At 44.4% G+C, this 17233-nt stretch overlaps 1 protein-coding gene across 2 annotated transcripts in view; it reads left to right on the top strand.

Annotated features, from left to right (window-relative positions):
• FBXW7 (F-box and WD repeat domain containing 7) overlaps positions 1–17233 on the top strand; it is a 728515-nt gene that overhangs the window by 347136 nt on the left and 364146 nt on the right. For both annotated transcript variants that reach the window (XM_078676925.1, XM_078676926.1), the window contains exon 3: positions 13423–13953. In XM_078676925.1, coding sequence (XP_078533051.1) covers positions 13492–13953 — 462 coding nt within the window. In that variant the 5' untranslated portion in view covers positions 13423–13491. The remainder of the gene's footprint in view (positions 1–13422; positions 13954–17233) is intronic.

Raw genomic sequence — 17233 nt, 5'->3', positions numbered from 1 at the left:
ACTGGCTTTGAACACCTTATCCCACCACACCCTCATCACCAGACTCCCCCACATCAGCATCAGAGGAAACACCCTCAAGAGTATCACCTCCTTCCTCATAGGACACACATAGAGAATCCGCCTACCACCCTCCATTTCCGAAACCAAGATCATCATCTGCGGCGTTCCCCCAAGGATTGTCCCTCAGCCCCACGCTCTTCAGCACCTGCATGACGCCATTGCCTGACCTCCTCGACACCCACGGACTAAACCTCATCTCATATGCTGACAGCACCCAACTACTCCTTTCACAGAAAACACCACCACCACCAGGTCCAACTTCCTGATCATCATGACTAATGTCGCAGACTGGATGAGATCCAACTGCCTAAAGCTGAACTTGGACATGACAGAAGTGCTCATCTTCAGAAGGAACACATCCTCATGGGATGAAACCTAGTGGCTCACCGCACTCGGATTCTCACCTACCCCTACAAACCATGCACGCAATCTCAACATCATCCTGGACATCGATATCTCTATGAAGTGCCAGGTCAACCAAGTAGCCTCCTTCTGTTTTCAAACCCTCTGCATGCTTTGTAAGATTTTCAGGTGGATCCTCGTCCACATGAATAAAACGGTGACTCAAGTCCTCATCACCAGCCGATTGGACTACAGAAATGCACTCTATTCTGGAACTACCACCCATCTCCTCAAACGGCTACAGAACACCGCAGCTTGACTCATCCTGGACCTCTCAAAATAAACCAGCGTCACCCCCCTAACTCAGAAGGCTCACTGGCTCCCCGTCCATAAGAGAGGCCAGTTCAATCTGCTGACATGCGTCTGAAAGGGTCACCCCAACGCCAGACCTTCCTACATCAACCACCGCCTGACCTTCCTCCAGCCGACCAGACAACTCTGATCTACCTTCCTCGCCCTAGTACAAGTCCCCTGCATCCGGCGAAGCCACAGTGGAAGTCGTTCCTTCTCCAACCTCGCCACCATGTCCTGGAACGACCTCCCACTCCACCTCCGCTCACCGACTTCAGAAAGGGACTCAAGACTTAGCTCTTTGACTAAGTCTCTCCATACCTTTAGCGCCTGGATAACCCAAGGGTGATAAGTCGCGCTATGTAAATATTGATTGATTAAAAGTCCATGACATTTGTCGTGCACCAAGCTTAGGTTGGAGGAGCTTCTCGCCGCCCTAGAGGCCTGCCCTCCAACACTAAGCACGGATCCTGAACAGGCCTATAAAACATTCTGTGAATGGCTCACATGTGCTTTAGACTCCCTCATCCTGGTGAAGCTGTCTGTTGGTCGCTGTACTAGATCTAATCCCTGGTATAATGATTCCCTGGCTATCATGCGTAGTGCCTGTAAAAAACTTGAGCGGGACTGGAGAAAGAACAACGACCCAGAGGCAAAAAAAAGGTACCAGGACGGGATTAAAGCGATACATTTGGCACGGTCTGCTTACCTTATGGACGAAATTAAGGCTAGCAAAAACCCTATTAAATGCATTTTTAAAATTTTGAGTGATTTTAAAAATAGGAAAAAAAACCCTCCCTATACATTCACATCTGGTGACAGTGTGAAGCGCTGGCCAAATTCGTTGTCCTGAAAGTGGATACCATTTACAAATCTTTCCCCAGCTGCCCTATAGATCAGGTTGCCACCCCAGTTCCTCTGCCTATTAACAATTTATCGGCTATTCCTACCATCACTGAGGATGAGCTTCTTGCTCTAAGTAGTAGGGTCAAATCAGGATCTCCTTTAGACCCTATGCGGCCGGATCTTGTCAGGGATTGTCTTCCGGTTCTTCTCGATCCTTTATGCCAAGTGATTAACTCCTCTTTTACCTCGGCGGTGGTACCACAGGCTTGGAAACTAGCCAGGGTGGTCCCCCTGCTGAAAAAATCCTCTCTTGACCCCACTAAACCTGAAAATTTTAGGCCGATATCTCTCCTGCCCTGGGCCGCCAAAGAGGCGGAGGCCCACGCCAACAACATCCTCTCGAGCTTTCTGAATAGCAATAGTATTCTGGATCCCTCTCAGATGGGTTTCCGCCCCGGACATAGTACCGAGACTGCACTCCTTGCGGTATGCGAACATCTGCGGTCTGTCTTGGATGAGGGTCAAACTGCGGCGCTGATCTTGCTTGATCTCAGCGCCGCGTTTGATACCGTCTCCCATCAGATCCTTCTGCGCCGCCTGGAGGAGGCTGGGGTAGCGGGCCTGGCCTTGGACTGGTTTCGTTCCTTTCTTGCAGACAGGGCATTTCAGGTAACAGCTTCCCCTTTTCTTTCCCATGTCCATCTTAGCAAGCAGGGGGTTCCTCAAGGCTCAGCCTTGAGCCCCTGCTTGTTTAACCTCTATGTCCAGCCTTTGGTGAGAGTAGCGCGTGAAGTTGGCTTGACCTTGGTGTCATACGCCGACGACACTCAACTGATGGTAGCCCTCTCAGATGGTGGTGTCCATGGCCCAGCACAGTTTCGGACTGGGCTTGAGGTGATTGCGGAGTGGATGACCACTAACTGTTTACAACTTAATGCTAGTAAATCTGAGGTGCTGTTGGTGGGTAGAAACAAGGACCCTTGGAGCACTCAGTGGTGGCCGACATCTATGGGTAATGCTCCTACCCCGAAGCCAGTGGTAAAAAATCTGGGGATCTGGCTGGATTCCACTCTTGGGTTCCAGGAACACACAAAAAGGTGGCTGGTACCTGTTTCGGTCTCCTACGAGGCCTTAGGCCCATCCTTGGATTTTTTGATCCGGCTACACGCCAGCTGATAGTTCAGGGTACTATCATCTCGTGCATAGACTATGCGAATTCCCTTCTGTTAGGGGCTAATAAGGTGGATGTGCACCGCTTGCAGAGAGTTCAAAACGCTGCTGCACGGGTCCTGCTTGGGCTCCCTAGATTTTGTTCTACGTCGGGCGCCATCAGGCGACTCCATTGGCTGCCCGTGCAAAAAAGGATTGAATTTAAAGCACTGTGCCTAGCGTTTAAAATCTTCACATTTTCTTCCCCAGAAATTCTATCTAAATTGCTGCCTCCATACGTTCCCAACCGCCAATTACGTTCAGTGGAGCAGCTGTTGGCTGTGGTCCCCCGGGTGAAACGTGCTAGAGCCGGGGGGAGGTCTTTCTGTCATTTGGCCGCAAGGTTGTGGAACTCCCTTCCTGTTCAGATCCGCCACCTGGATGGTTTGCTCCTCTTCCGTAAGGCCATTAAAACGTTTCTGTTCCCCTGTCAATAACTCTGCTACCTCTGCTTTTTGCCTCTAGCGCCGGGACGCCCCTTTGCTGGGGCAGCTGCGCGCTCTATAAAATTACTTAATAATAATAATAATAATAATAATATTGGGAATGTAATATTTATAAGAAATGCAGAATATAAATTCAGTACCACTGAAAGCACTCTATTTCCCTTTGGGTTGTCGCCCTTTGATTATTTCCCTTGGTAAATGCTACAGGATGTTTATGGAATATGCTTCAGAATTTCCCATGGCTAAAATATTCAGTTCCGGGCAGTAATCCAGATGCTTACTGCTGCATAACAGAAACCACTTCAAGCTAAACCTTCGGGAGCTTCCTCCCTTACAAGGAGAAGAGGATAGCAAAACGATTGCCTTGGTAAAGTGGATGCAACTATACTGATTTGCTGAAATTCCTCGTTAAAATCGGATTGTTTTTATAAATTTGTATTTTGTTCTAAGTGGATTAGCATTATAATGTGTTTGTCAGGTGTCTGTATAAGTCCACTTCTGAAAGTGAAGGCTAGTCACACTCTGCTTCTTTCATTTATTGAGCTGGTTGACACTGTATTGGTTTATGTTTACGTTTTATTTTAAATGCACACTGCTTTGCAGTCTAGTTGCACTCGTTATTGACAGACGCACCCTTTGAAACGGTACATTGAAATTTTGCAAAGTTGTCTCAGCTTCCACTGTGCACTGTTTGTTGCTGAACCCTTGTTAGAGGTAAGGTTCCTTTCCTATGGTCAGATCATTTGGGGTTATGCTGCCTAGTTGGTATGTTTTTCCAGTTCATTTTAGATGGTGGTGAAACTAACCTCTCCTGGTGGACTTTGTTCCGTAGGAGTGAAAAATATGTTGCTGTGTTTCATGTTGATCCAGCCATGAATGGCACCTTGGAAGAAGATTATTATGGAGGAAGGCCCCTGGTTTGAGCCTGTGTTTTTCTGATTAGTCAGTTTGAGTGCAGGTTTCTAAGGTCGCCATTCTGATTAGCGCCAGCAGCCCTCTGAGTGAAGTTGCATGCTTTAGTTGGATGGTTCCGTTGTGGCTCCATCAGTAGTCATCAACTCCCCAAGTACAAAATTGTCCCTGTACTGTTTGGTAGAAGGGCCCCACTGTGCTTCTCGGTCTTTATATCTTTAAAATGATGGGGCTTTTATCTTCATCTCAATGTTCATTGCCTTTCATCTTTTTCTCAAGGGTCATTGCAGTTAGGCTGGTGCAGTATACTTTGTGTGACTGGCTTACCTCTCTCACGGATAGATGATAGCGATCTCTTCGTGAGTACCTTTAAAGTGATGTAGCTCTTAGCTTAACCAGGGTGTGGGTGCTTTAGCAATCTAGTTCCACGGTAAAAATCCACTTTTCATTTTTGGTGCCATGCAGTGATGGGTCTAACTATGGCAACATTCTCATTATATCGCATCTATAGTAGCTTCTTTGAATATGCCAGAGCTCATATTATATCAGGGTTTGGATTCTACCTAGGCTCTGATTTTGCCAGCTTCCTGCACCTGGACAGGAAGTAGACTGGAAGTGGTAGTTCCAGGATTGAATATGATGTGACTCTGGACACCCACAAGCGACATATTAGTGTATGCAGTCTCTTCCCTTATTGGAAAATGATGATAATTTTCTTGTGACACTGTCGGGAGTAAAACGTTATCCAAAGGGAGGGGAGAAAGAATAGGAAAAATGAACTTGTAACTTCTCATCAGATTTTTACATGAGCAAATACACTCGGGTATATTTGCTCATATGAAAATGACATTCACAAAGTTTGCTAGGAGTAGTATTTCCAGGCCTAATTTTGTAAACTCTTGTAAATTCATGACATGTTTTACATCTGCACCAGCACCATACCTGTGGTGTTCTTTTGCGACTTTCTTTAGGAACCAAGCCCCTTATTTATTTTGTTGCTGCCCCTAAAGGTTTTACACTTATTTCCCGTTATTACTCATCTTTTTAATATAGGCATGCTTCAAACATATTTTACTAGATGATGCATCAGAGACCTATTTAACGTTGTCCAGTAAGTTTGTAAAATGTGTTTTTTCCAAGTTTCAGTTTTTTGTTTACCTTTATTTTGAAAGCACTCACCAATGCTTATGCGTGTATTTGCATATAGTTAAAGAGCTCTCTAGTAACATAAATAACCTCAAATGGTTACAATGTGCGGTGGTGTCCTTGTTTTAATACTAGAACTACTGTCAAGTAAAGTAAGCTGAGCTCACAGCCTTACAGTGCTCACCCTAATAGTAAAGGCTTTTCATTAACGACTCCTATGTACAATATTGAACACCTCATACACCAGGACACCTACCTTGCCTTAGTAGAAACAATCCTCTTTGCCATAAATAGAATATAAATAAAGTGTGGTGCTGTGCGTTATTAAGAAGACGAAATAAACACAAAATCTTGTTGCCCTTGACTCAAGCAAATATGTTATAAGCCCAGCAGCAGGAGTTTCAGACCGCTGCCTCACCTGACCATTCTATTCTAGGATTACCTCTCCCAAAGTCCTAAATGCTCAGGGGTGGCTGTGGTGTTCCTTAGTTTTACATCCTCACTTACAGTAGTAACTTGTGAAATCCTAGAGGTATGGTTCTTTAGCAGATCATGAATTAGTTTGGACAGTGATGGCGTAGTCACATCGCTGATCATCTTGGCCATCTTGAAACATAGCTGACCTCTATGGTAGTATGTGGAAAAAATATCAGTTTCATATATGATTAGGCCCTCGACTCCTGATCTCGGACTCTTCAGTGAAGGGAAGTAAACTGAAGAAATTGTAAACTTTCTGGGACGTTGTCATAACTAGTGCCCACAGTAGATTACTGTACAAGTCATACGTCATTGCTCCAGCACACTTTTGTATATAGCCTGATGCGGCTTCACATAAGTATGTCCAACCTTCAAACTCAAACCCGATAAATTAAATATGCTGCTACCCACAGAAAGTCGCTAGTTCACCACGTTTGGTTAAGTGGTTTGAAAGCGCAATAAAAGTGTTAAAATACCAGTTACAAAATTCAATAGAATATATTCTAAAGCTTGCTGTTCCATATAGTTTTGTGAAAAATCTGACTATATCATTCTTAGACGAAATGCAAGATATACGGGAAAATTATCACTTGCTTTATCCGATTTCCTTTTTGATAACCAAAATCAAGTATCACACCCACTGTTTAAATATATGTTCTACTTTAAGGCCAGTTTACTGGACCAACATTACCTCCTCTGCCCGCTCTGACTAAATACCGCAATCACTTGGCCCATGTGCCACAATCATTCCCGCAGTGTCACCCGGGCAATGTAAAGCCCCAGTGAACCCTTAGAACAGCTTCATTTACTGGCGGCATTTCCATCTCCAACCCATTCTAAACACTCGAGTAACAGCAAATGTATCTGTGTTTGGTGCCATGCTTGGCGCAAGCCTACCCTTGAAGTTCTTTGTCATGAGAGCAGTCTCGAACAATACGTGTCAAAATTCCTCAGTGAGTTAAAGACTCGCAGATGATAAATCCAATGCATGGCCAAAACTCAGCCATCCATCGTTGCAAGGTATGTGAGTGAAATCAAATAAAGTGGGAATTAGAAAAATCTGTTATTCGCGTTGCTTAAAGACGTCACAACCTATGCTATCAAGCGCGACATGAAGCCATATTTAAGACAAGTTGTTACGTGTGTTTTGCTGACCTTCACTGCTAGTTTGTGGTATTAACTCACTATCTGCAAATCACTGGAAATATTGTGTGTTTTGCCTGCAACACAACTCTCTAAATCAAGGGTTCTCATTGGCTTTGTAGAAGAACCGTGGTGGCATGACTTGAAATCACATCCCACATAGGCTGAAACCAAAGGCTCACACTACCTATATGGTGTAGCTTGCTATTGGGGCAGGTAAGCGCTTCAGTACCCCCACATATTGAGTAGTAAGCGCTATCACCAGTGTCACACTACAATTCTGTGCAGTACATTCACCTTAAAGCTATCGAGTTTGCTTCCTTTTGTATTCAGAAAATTGTAAATAGGCCAAGAATGTCAAAATCTGGGGCAGTGCTTATGTTTGCCCTTCATATAGATAGCATTTATCAAGAGCATTTGGTTGAAGATTTTTCCTCACGTCTGAGTTGTAAGAGGGCACTGGTAGCCGGCAGCTTGCAGTATCAGTACAGCTGGATCCGGTAGCTGGTGCCACATGTCGGCGCTGCTCTCTTTAGGTCCCCTGCCAGACCAAGTCTTTCAGCTTAGTTTTCATGGGCTCCATATGAAAGCTTGTGTGTTTTCTTTTTTTATGTTCATGTGTTCTGGTAGCAGACCATCTTTAGACAAGCCGATACAAAATCAAATTGAGTATGTTGCATTACCTCATATAACATACATTCTGATCAAGAGGTTGCCAAATGTGTTTTAACTACCGCCATCAAAAAAGTGGTCGAATCAACACACTACTGAACCGTATGTGGTTTTCATTTTACGCAGTTTCAGTAACCTCTTCCAGTAGTCGTTTTGGCAGAAACTATGGATGATTTAGTAACTTTATAAGAAATAAAACACTTTCGCCTCTCTTATCCACTCTTATTATCCTTCTAGTGCGGTTTTCCCTCTTCGGCCTCCTCATGGAGAGTTAGCGCATCTTTCGTGGCATTGCGCATTGCTATCGCAAACAGCTCTCTCTTTAATCCACTCTCCATTGCTGATTTGTTTAATGTTGGCATTAAACAGCAGATCTTTATTTATTTTTTTAACCATTTTGTTTATTAGTATTTGAACTTAAGGACAGTTTTGCAAGTACTTGTACAGTAGGTAGCCCAGGTAAAGATCGCAAATTCTTTGTACATGTCATCACTTACTGGGCAATCACATAGGTGTTGCAATTACAATGTGTCAGGTTGACATATCAGTTATAATACATATTACAAATCACATATTGACATGGATAGTCTCACCCGTAAACAACCGACCACATGCCCTTGGTCACTATCAAAGCAGACATTACTGTATCTCAGATGTACTGCATCGTCTCATGGCTCAACTAATTATATTAACATACACAGAACGATAAAGAAACTCTGGCAGGCATTGGCGGTGGCGGAACAATACAGTATCTCTACGGCATTTAGACAGGCATGTACATATGGTTGCATCTGTCCCCCTCTCCCCTTCCAGAGAGGTATGACCCCACTAGTTCCTGGGTATGGATGGCGATGCCTTAAGGGCCTCTAGTGAATATCCATTCCCAGGTTACATAGATCTGTTATGTCATATTGAATTGGGCATGGAATCAACAGGTGCACCAACTTTCACCCACCGAGAACTCACATGAAGGGAATGTAGTCGAAACATCAGATCTTAATATTTACTGATGCACGCCTCTGCATATCGCGTACATTTTCACTATTCACCCATGTGATTATTATATATCCAGAGGGTTACAAATGTAACTCATTGTCTGGGTTCTTTTCTCAGACACATATCTCACGATTGTTTACAGTTATCATTGCAGTCAAGTGGTATCGTGCCGTGTGTGATGTTTCAGCCTGCCGTGGCTTTTTCATACACTCAGATTTTGCTGTCTGGAATGTGTAGTATCGCTTTTAACGTTTTAACTGTGCAAACATTCCACCTTGCAAGATGTTGTTGGCTCGAAAGCCAGAATTCGCTGAAGATGTCACACACACAAGTAGCTGCATAACAGCTAAGGCTGGCAGCGACATTGATCATTTCTAATGGAAGAAAACGGAGTCTGCAGCTCCATAACCGTTTAAGATTTGGCAGTGCAACCATAGGAACAGAATATTGGGCCTGCTACCTAGAGTGAGTTAGCAACCTAACTTGTAGATATATGCTTTTTAAAGTGGACTTGTAATGCTTTTTATCATTCATTAATTTGCACAATATTGTGAAGATTTTAAGTAACTAGCAAACAACAGGATGTGTGGAGGGTCAGAGGGAATATTTAACGACCTGTCCACTCACTCCCCAATTAATAGACAAAAAACACGAAGAGTGGAACAGGTCAGGGTAGTGGTGTGTGCCTATAACAGTAACTAGAATCTAGCCGGCTGCCAATGCGAACCAGTACTCGCTGGGAAACAAAAAGAGCTAGTATCAATCCCATCAGACCACCCCTTTGGTGGAATATGCGTCATGTGGGAATTGCTGATCAATCCATCTCATGGCTGGCCCTATAGTGCCAGTTTTAGAAGTTGCCGGGTGAGGTGAGGTCGTCACCCACATAATGCTGGGTGAGTATTGCTGTGAGGAAATGCCTCTAAGCGATGAAGCTATTATGCTTGTTTCAAAAAGCAGAATGTCAATTATTCTGTTGGTGTGTCTGGTCTATTCTAGTTGTCTGGATCTAGGGGGTTGTGTAGGTGCTACCTAGTGTTGTTGGCTAACATGAAAAAAATTTTGTTTGTCTTTATTGATAGGAAGAAGAAATGCTTCTCTCCATTTTAGTGGACGTCTAACCATGAATGTTCTGGGTAGACATGTATCCTTTTACTAGTAAATGTTCTGCTAGTTATCATCCCTTGTGACTGGTCCAGTCACAGCGGCAGTAGCCTATTTATTTTCGAGGTCCTGAAGAATGCCGGGGAAGTTCCCCTTAGGCAGAAACATGTCGACCACATTTCACTAGCGCCAGAGGGTGGTCATACTACCTAGCGCTGTTTTTATCCCCTGACACACGGACTGTTATATACATGATCTCTCAGAGCCTGTGTAGTCATTTTATTTATCACTTTCACTTGAGCACTGCGCACTATCTAGTCCACAGTATGGCAAACAATTTGACTAGTCTTCTGACATCCACTTCTAAAACTGGCACTATAGGGCCAGCCATGAGATGGATTGATCAGCAATTCCCACATGACGCATATTCCACCAAAGGGGTGGTCTGATGGGATTGATACTAGCTCTTTTTGTTTCCCAGCGAGTACTGGTTCGCATTGGCAGCCGGCTAGATTCTAGTTACTGTTATAGGCACACACCACTACCCTGACCTGTTCCACTCTTCGTGTTTTTTGTCTAAGATTTTAAGTAACCCAACAATAAACAATTTACATTTACTAGTGAGTGAGTTTGATTCAAGCCTTCAAATTATCGCTTTTTTATTTTCCTCAGTGCCGGAGTTATGCCCAGATGTGGGTCTTGTGTTCCCTGAGATTTAGGAATATAGCTGCACCTCACGATGCCCTGTAGTTTAAACCCATTCTGCTGTTGCTTGTTTCACTGTTCTCAGGCAACATCGTCTGGCATTCTTAGTTAGATGGTTGTTAGTTTCGAGCAGGACCAAACATGATATGCAGGTGGCTTGTCTCTGGAGCGGCGCAGTGTGCAAAACCAGGGTAATTACCACTGGCGGAGATTTGTCACCTTTTTTCCCCCTCCTCAGTCAGTGATAATAGCCTGTGGGGGTATGGCAGAGGTCTTCAAACTTTTTTTGCTTTGAGCCCCCCTTAAGCAAAATGTTTTGAAGTTGGGCTGCCCTCCAAAACTTTATGACAAGGATTGGGGGAGCGAGAGAGACCAGGCTGAGCGCGGGGGGCAAGGCTTATGAAATAATTTCAGTGTTAGTTTTTCTGTAGCGCATAGTCAACATTATGTTAATATGCATTTTGGTGATGTCTGCTTGTAGCTTTGCAGCTGCTTTAACCCCTTCCCTGCTGATGACGGAACCGCTCCGTCATCAGCCGCGGTCGCACTGTGCTGATGACGGAGCGGTTCCATCATGGCCCGCTCGGCACGCCTGTGCGGCGCGGATCCTGCGCCTGCGCTGAGCGTTCTATTGAGCGGGGCGGGCCATGACGGAACCGCTCCGTCATAAGCACAGCGCAACCGACGCTGGTGACGGAGCGGTACCGTCACCAGCATGCACCCGCCGCTCTTCCGTCCCGCCCCCTTAGCACTGCGGCGCAACAGTGAAGGGGTTAACATGCTTTGTACGAAACAAAAAAATAGACAAATATAAAGGGGCAGACCAGCAAACGAGAATAAATCACAGAATCCGTGCTTGAACTGTGTGTTCTTGGGCTACTTGGCTTAAAGACATTAACATTGACAAAGCCAATTGCTCTCACATTGACGAGACCATTTGGCTTTGTCAATGCTTGCTATCTGCTGCTTCTTCAGTAGCCCCAGTTTCAGAAACATGCTCTTTATTGTGCCCCAGAAGTGCCCTATGAGCTATTAGGTAGGGCCTGGTGGCTTAGTGGACTAATGTGTCCCCTGTAGGTGCCTGTGTTTGACCTGTTAATCACAGCTTGAAATCTAGGCGGGTCCACTCAGCCTTTCATCCTTCGGAGGTCGATAAAATGAGCACCGCTGAGTTGGGTACCAATAAACATATGTTATTCAGCGCCTTGATATCCTTTTGGGTGAACATGCGCTTTACAAATGCACGTTATGTTATTTTGCCCTATCTTGGGTGATCTCAGAGTTTCAAACTGTCCATTGTTGTATTTTGAATGCTGACCAATTTTGCAAAGAGTTCCAGCTGATTCTGAGAGAGCTCTTAAGCTTTTCAGCCAATTAAGTGTATACAAAGATTGCAAACAGTATATTGAAGGCCCATGCATTTATTAATTACTAGAATTGAATAGGTTGTTTTAATTGGGGTACCTCCATTGGAGTTACTGCAGGGACCAGCATCTGATTGCAGGTTGTTGACACCAGCGATCATTTTCTGGGACCTGGATAATTTGTCATAATTGGACTATGTCCCAGAGCAAGAGAGATAAAGGCAGAAAACAGTCAAATAATGTAAAACAGTGATAAAGGAAGAGAGCAAGAGCGAGAAAGAACCTCCATGCGTGATACAGAGAAGAGGTAGTCAGGTGGTGGCAGAAAGAGGCATGCATTGGCCTCAAGGCTCAGCAGTCTAGGTGTTTCTCAACGCTGACTTTCAGCATCGCCGGTTGCATGCTACTAGGAAAAACCTTTGATCCCTGCTTTTATTCTTTGCAAAGGCGCCCCCCCCCCCGTGGTGTTTAATGCTGGATGGGAGGATATGGCAATACACATTATTGCTTATTGGTGTGATACTTTTTTCAAAAGGTGACAGTATTTGCTTCTTGGTGGAAGGCTGTTCTGTGAGCCTGGTTCTAAAGTGAACAGTAAGGGTGGGAGAGCATTTTTTGCAGCAAAAGAACAGATCTTGGTTTTGCATGAAAGAATGCATTGGCACTTAGGGATTGTTATTATTGAGTAGAGGTTTTACTTAGTTTGTCAGATATTCTCAAATTTGTATAAGCAAATATTAATGATCCATGTGCAACGGGTGAGCCATGATCGGTCTAGTTGATTTCCTGTGTGACCCCTCCCAGTGCACAGGACCCTTTAAGATCTCGCCTGAAAAGCCATTGTAATCTGTTTATAATGTGAAAATGTCAATGATGTTGGTGTGTTGAGCTATAAAGCAAACACGAGGAGGTGATGGACAGAGCGCTGAAACTTTTCAGACACTTCACCCCCAGTCACTATCAGATCTGGGTTTCCGGTCCAGGGAAGACCTGTCTTGGCCGTACGGGCTGGAGTGTGTTCCCATGAGGCACAGGTTCAAGACTGATTTGCATATGGCTTGGTCCAAACTGGGGTGGCAAAGTGAGCTAAAGAACGATGATGGATTCAACCCAGATCTGTGACGGGTGGTGAGTGTCTGAAAAGTTTCAGCGGTCTGTCCATCATCTCCTTGTGTTTGCTGTATTAGGCTATAAACCATAAAATATTGTAATGTGAAGGGGATGCCTGGGAAAAACCTAACACTCCTAAGTACACAAATGGCAGCATGTGATGATAATCCCAAGTAGTCATTGGGAAGTCGGTGTGTGTGTAGGACCACAGGGAAGGTCATTAAATATTGAGAACCACTGAGCGATTGTTGACAATTCCTTTGGATGAATTGGCAGTCTTACATGCTTGTTTTACTGCTAATCTTTGGTAGTTTATCGTATGGAAATCCAGCAGTTTTGCGACTTTTTTTCTCACATTGTAGTTTGCTTTTCTGTGTTTAGGAGTAAGTGGTCACGTGCGACCAAATGTTTCTGACTTTGCCTTAGGCATGCATTAATTTTGAATAGGAACTCATTTTGAATAGGCCAAGTTGGCTTAGGTAAGATTTGTGAAGCGCAGTAAGCGTTGGCATTAATGTTGCATTTGTTTGTGTCCCCAGAATGTGAAAACCTTCGCCTCTTCAGACAGCCTAGCCAAGGTCCAAGAAGTGGCAAGCTGGCTTTTGGAAATGAATCACGATCTGCTCTCTGCGGGCAGCAAGAGACGACGCACTGGAGGCTCTGTCCGGGGGAACGCGTCCTCGAGCCACGCAGATGAGGAGCAGATGAACAGGGTGGTGGAGGAGCAGGCACAGCAACAGGCACAGCGGCAGCAAGAGGCGGGACACATCGTGAGGAATGGAGGTGGGCCCGGGACACCTGGCCACGAGCGGCAGGAAGAGAACAACAACCGCGTCATCTCGCCCGATGGCCAATCCACGGGTGACCGAGGAGACCCGGACGACGAGGAGGAAGGTGCTGGCGAGGAGGAGGAAGAGGAGGAAATGGACCAAGACAGTGATGACTTTGATCACTCGGAGGACAGTGGCAGGGAGGATGCACACACGAATGGAGACTGCCTCTTAAATTCCAAAACCATCATGGGCTTGTCTATACACCAGCAATCACCCCTTTTCTACACAAAGACTAAGGTGGGTCAACTTTCTAATTATATACTCTGGTAAATCCACTTCCGTGTGTACTTGTGATGCTCCCAAGCGAAGCGACATGTTGGTAAGTGCCAATGTATGCACTCAGTCATTTGACCTAAAGCTCCTTTCCTCCATTTACAGGCGCTAGACTGTAGTGAGCAGAGTCCAACTCGTGGCCCGTCGATGTTCTTTATTGTAATATTGTACTATTACACCACCCCAGGAATAGGCTTGCTCGTGTTCATTCAATCAGGGTCGATGAGGAGACTGTATTTTAAATCTGCCTATTGCCGTCATTTACCATCCTCTAGCATTGGTGTCTATTGTATCCATCCTTTAACTACAGTGGTTTATCATCTACCCGGAAAGTTTTCATTGTGCATCACAGTTTGTCAGTCTCCAACACTTTTTCATCTTTTGAAGATCTCTTCAGTTGATTTAAGGGTTGCGTGCTTTTGGTAGGGATCTGGCGCCCTCAGGCGGTGCTTTGTCTTTTCTGTAATCAAAATGTTATCCATGAGTTGGGGGTTTCGAACACAAGCATATGTGCGGAATTCGTCCCTTAGCAATATCGTAATGAGTTCAGTTCACTTCAGTGGAAGTAATTTTGAAGACAATATTACCAATTAAAGTATTCTTTGAGCGCATCGCTGCTGCACATCAGATGTGGACACTTCCCAGTAGAGGAGCGCGCTATAAATAGTGGATAGCATAACATAACATGTGACAGGATGGTGCTACCTCTAGAGTGCATGGATGATGTAGCATGTAGAGATAGCTGCATTCATAAGGGCCAGCTGTGGAATCAACATGAATGTGTTTTGTTTAAGCATTTTCGTATAAAATAGATTGCTTATACTCTCAAACTGCCAGCAGATGGATTTTACCTTTTTTTTTTAAAATTAAGATAGTTACGGTTGATACGTTTTTACACTGGCTTTGGAGCCTGGGCAGATTACATTTTAAAGAAATTTAGTCTTCTAAGTAATTGCAATACTTTCATATTGAAGTCCAAATATTGATCATTTACATATGACTCCCTGTTGGGAAGCAGTACCATTTTTGTAAATACATTTTGAATTTTACAGAGAACATGTTTGTTACACTTGAAATCTATGCAAGCTAGTAATTAGAGTCTAAAATGTTTACATCAATAAAAGAATAAGATTACAACTCAATTTAGTACTGTTAGGACGGACTTTATATTTGTTTGGGCAGGCGGGCTGTAAATACTTTCAATTTTGGTATAAAACATTGCAGAATGTTATAATCTGCTGTGCTTGTGATACATTCTGTGTACACCTCCATTGTTCCCTGCTCTGCTCATTAGTATGTGATGTCAATGGATGCTGGTGAGTCACTGGAGGTTGCTTGGCAGTTAGAGAGAGTGGGCTGAGCAGAGAGGATGCTGCTCCAGGTGGGGTACTTTACTATGCAATCTGTAACCTCGTCAATAAGCTGACAACCTGTTATTCTACATGAACTGGCTACCTGACTCCTGCTTACTAAGACAGAATCTTTTACTTACAACACAGAACCTCGGTAAAACTTCTTTAACCCTTTAGGTGCTGCCGTCGGCCAACGGTCGTCACGGGCACTACCTCCTCAGTGCTGCGTGCGACCGCTGGACGTCCAGTTCAGCACTGGATAATGGACAGCGCAGCACTGGGGAGGTTTGTTTACGAGCTCCTAAGGTGTTAAATAATCACAGTGTGTAGATTAAAAAATGTAGTCCGTACATCACTTGATAAGCATTTCAGGCACAAATTGCACCGCACAGGCACAAATTGCACCGCATATATAGCATTCCTTTGTACTTGAATTAACCCGTTTGATGCTGATGACGGAACCGCTCCGTCATCAGCTGCGGTGGCGCTGTACTGATGACGGAGCGGTTCCGTCATGGCCCGGCCGCTGCGCCTGCGCGGCGCTGATTTCGCGCCTGGCGGCGCGTTCTATCGCGGGGCCATGACGGAACCGCTCCGTCATGAGCACAGCCCAACCGCGGCTGATGACGGAGCGGTTCCGTCACCAGCATGCGGCCGCCGCGCGGCTGCCCCGCCCCTTAGCGCTGCGGCGGAATAGCCGCCGCAGCGATGCGGTTAAGTGCATATACTATAAATGGCCATTTCAGTTAAAGTGCCATATACTTAACACAAAAATTCGTATTTTACATATAAATATCTTGTGGTGCTTAAGAAGCAGATACTATTTTGTGCCCAGCACAGGAGATCACCATTATGGGCCTAATAGCATATTTCAACTAAAATCACACAATCCCATTGAGCTGCAGTTTTGGACTACAGTCTGTATAGTGGTTTCATAAATACACAGCATTTGCTGGTCAGTCTCTCCCACATTTTAGTTGTGTTCTCAATTGCTTTCACTACCCTGTAGCTCAATCGGGTATCTTCCTCTGGAACTCAAACTTTTCCTTCTTCTTAGTACATCCTCTCCCTGGTGTTTTCTGCAGCCGTGCACCTATCCATTCCTTTCCGCCATATATCAATGTCTGAAAACTTGGCGTTATTTCATTATCTAGCTATATCTCTTCAGGTTTTACAGCTGCATAGCATAAATCAAACTTTGCCCAGATACACAGCTTTGTCAATTGAGGGGTCAGTAACATTTGCTTTTCTTGACTGTTGAATATTCAGTATTAACTTTATTCCAAAACATTTGAAAGACCCACTGCAAGATATTTGGGTCTTTTAAAATGTATTGTATACAGATTTGTAAGCTGCATGATTCCCCAGGCTGGATTGAATATCCGCCTGTCCGGGGCGAGATATGGCTTTATTCCACTCATTAACTTCAATTGGGCCCTCGTCTGCCACACATCTTATTTTTATGGTTAATAAAGTATCTGGCATGTTGCAGATACATTTTATGTATTTTAGAAATTGCTTTTTTCGTGTTCTGTGACGGATTAATCACATACATCACACTAGTTGAAGTCAGAACTGCAAATAGCATGTCGACCTCTGGTGTTGGCAGAGTTAGGTTTGTGCTAAATCAGCTCCCACATCCAGCTCATCAAGCCATTTCATCTAATTTCTTCACGCTAAATCTCTTAACTTGAAAATTGTTACCAAAGGATTTCCTTTGTAGCCACTAGTTTCACGTCGGCTTTACATGCCTTGACCACTGTAACCAGTTTGATGTAGTTCTCATTCTTTTTATCCACCACTAAGGAAATGCAGATGCGTCTTGCTTTCCATAACTAATCTTTCAAAACAAATTGATGGTTCTTTCTTATGATAATGAGACCGGTCATACT

The sequence above is a fragment of the Lissotriton helveticus genome, chromosome 2_1, assembly GCF_964261635.1.
Source record: "Lissotriton helveticus chromosome 2_1, aLisHel1.1, whole genome shotgun sequence".
Taxonomy (NCBI): domain Eukaryota; kingdom Metazoa; phylum Chordata; class Amphibia; order Caudata; family Salamandridae; genus Lissotriton; species Lissotriton helveticus.
The sequence above is the reverse complement of the archived record's forward strand: the minus strand, read 5'-3'. Positions and strand labels throughout refer to the sequence as shown.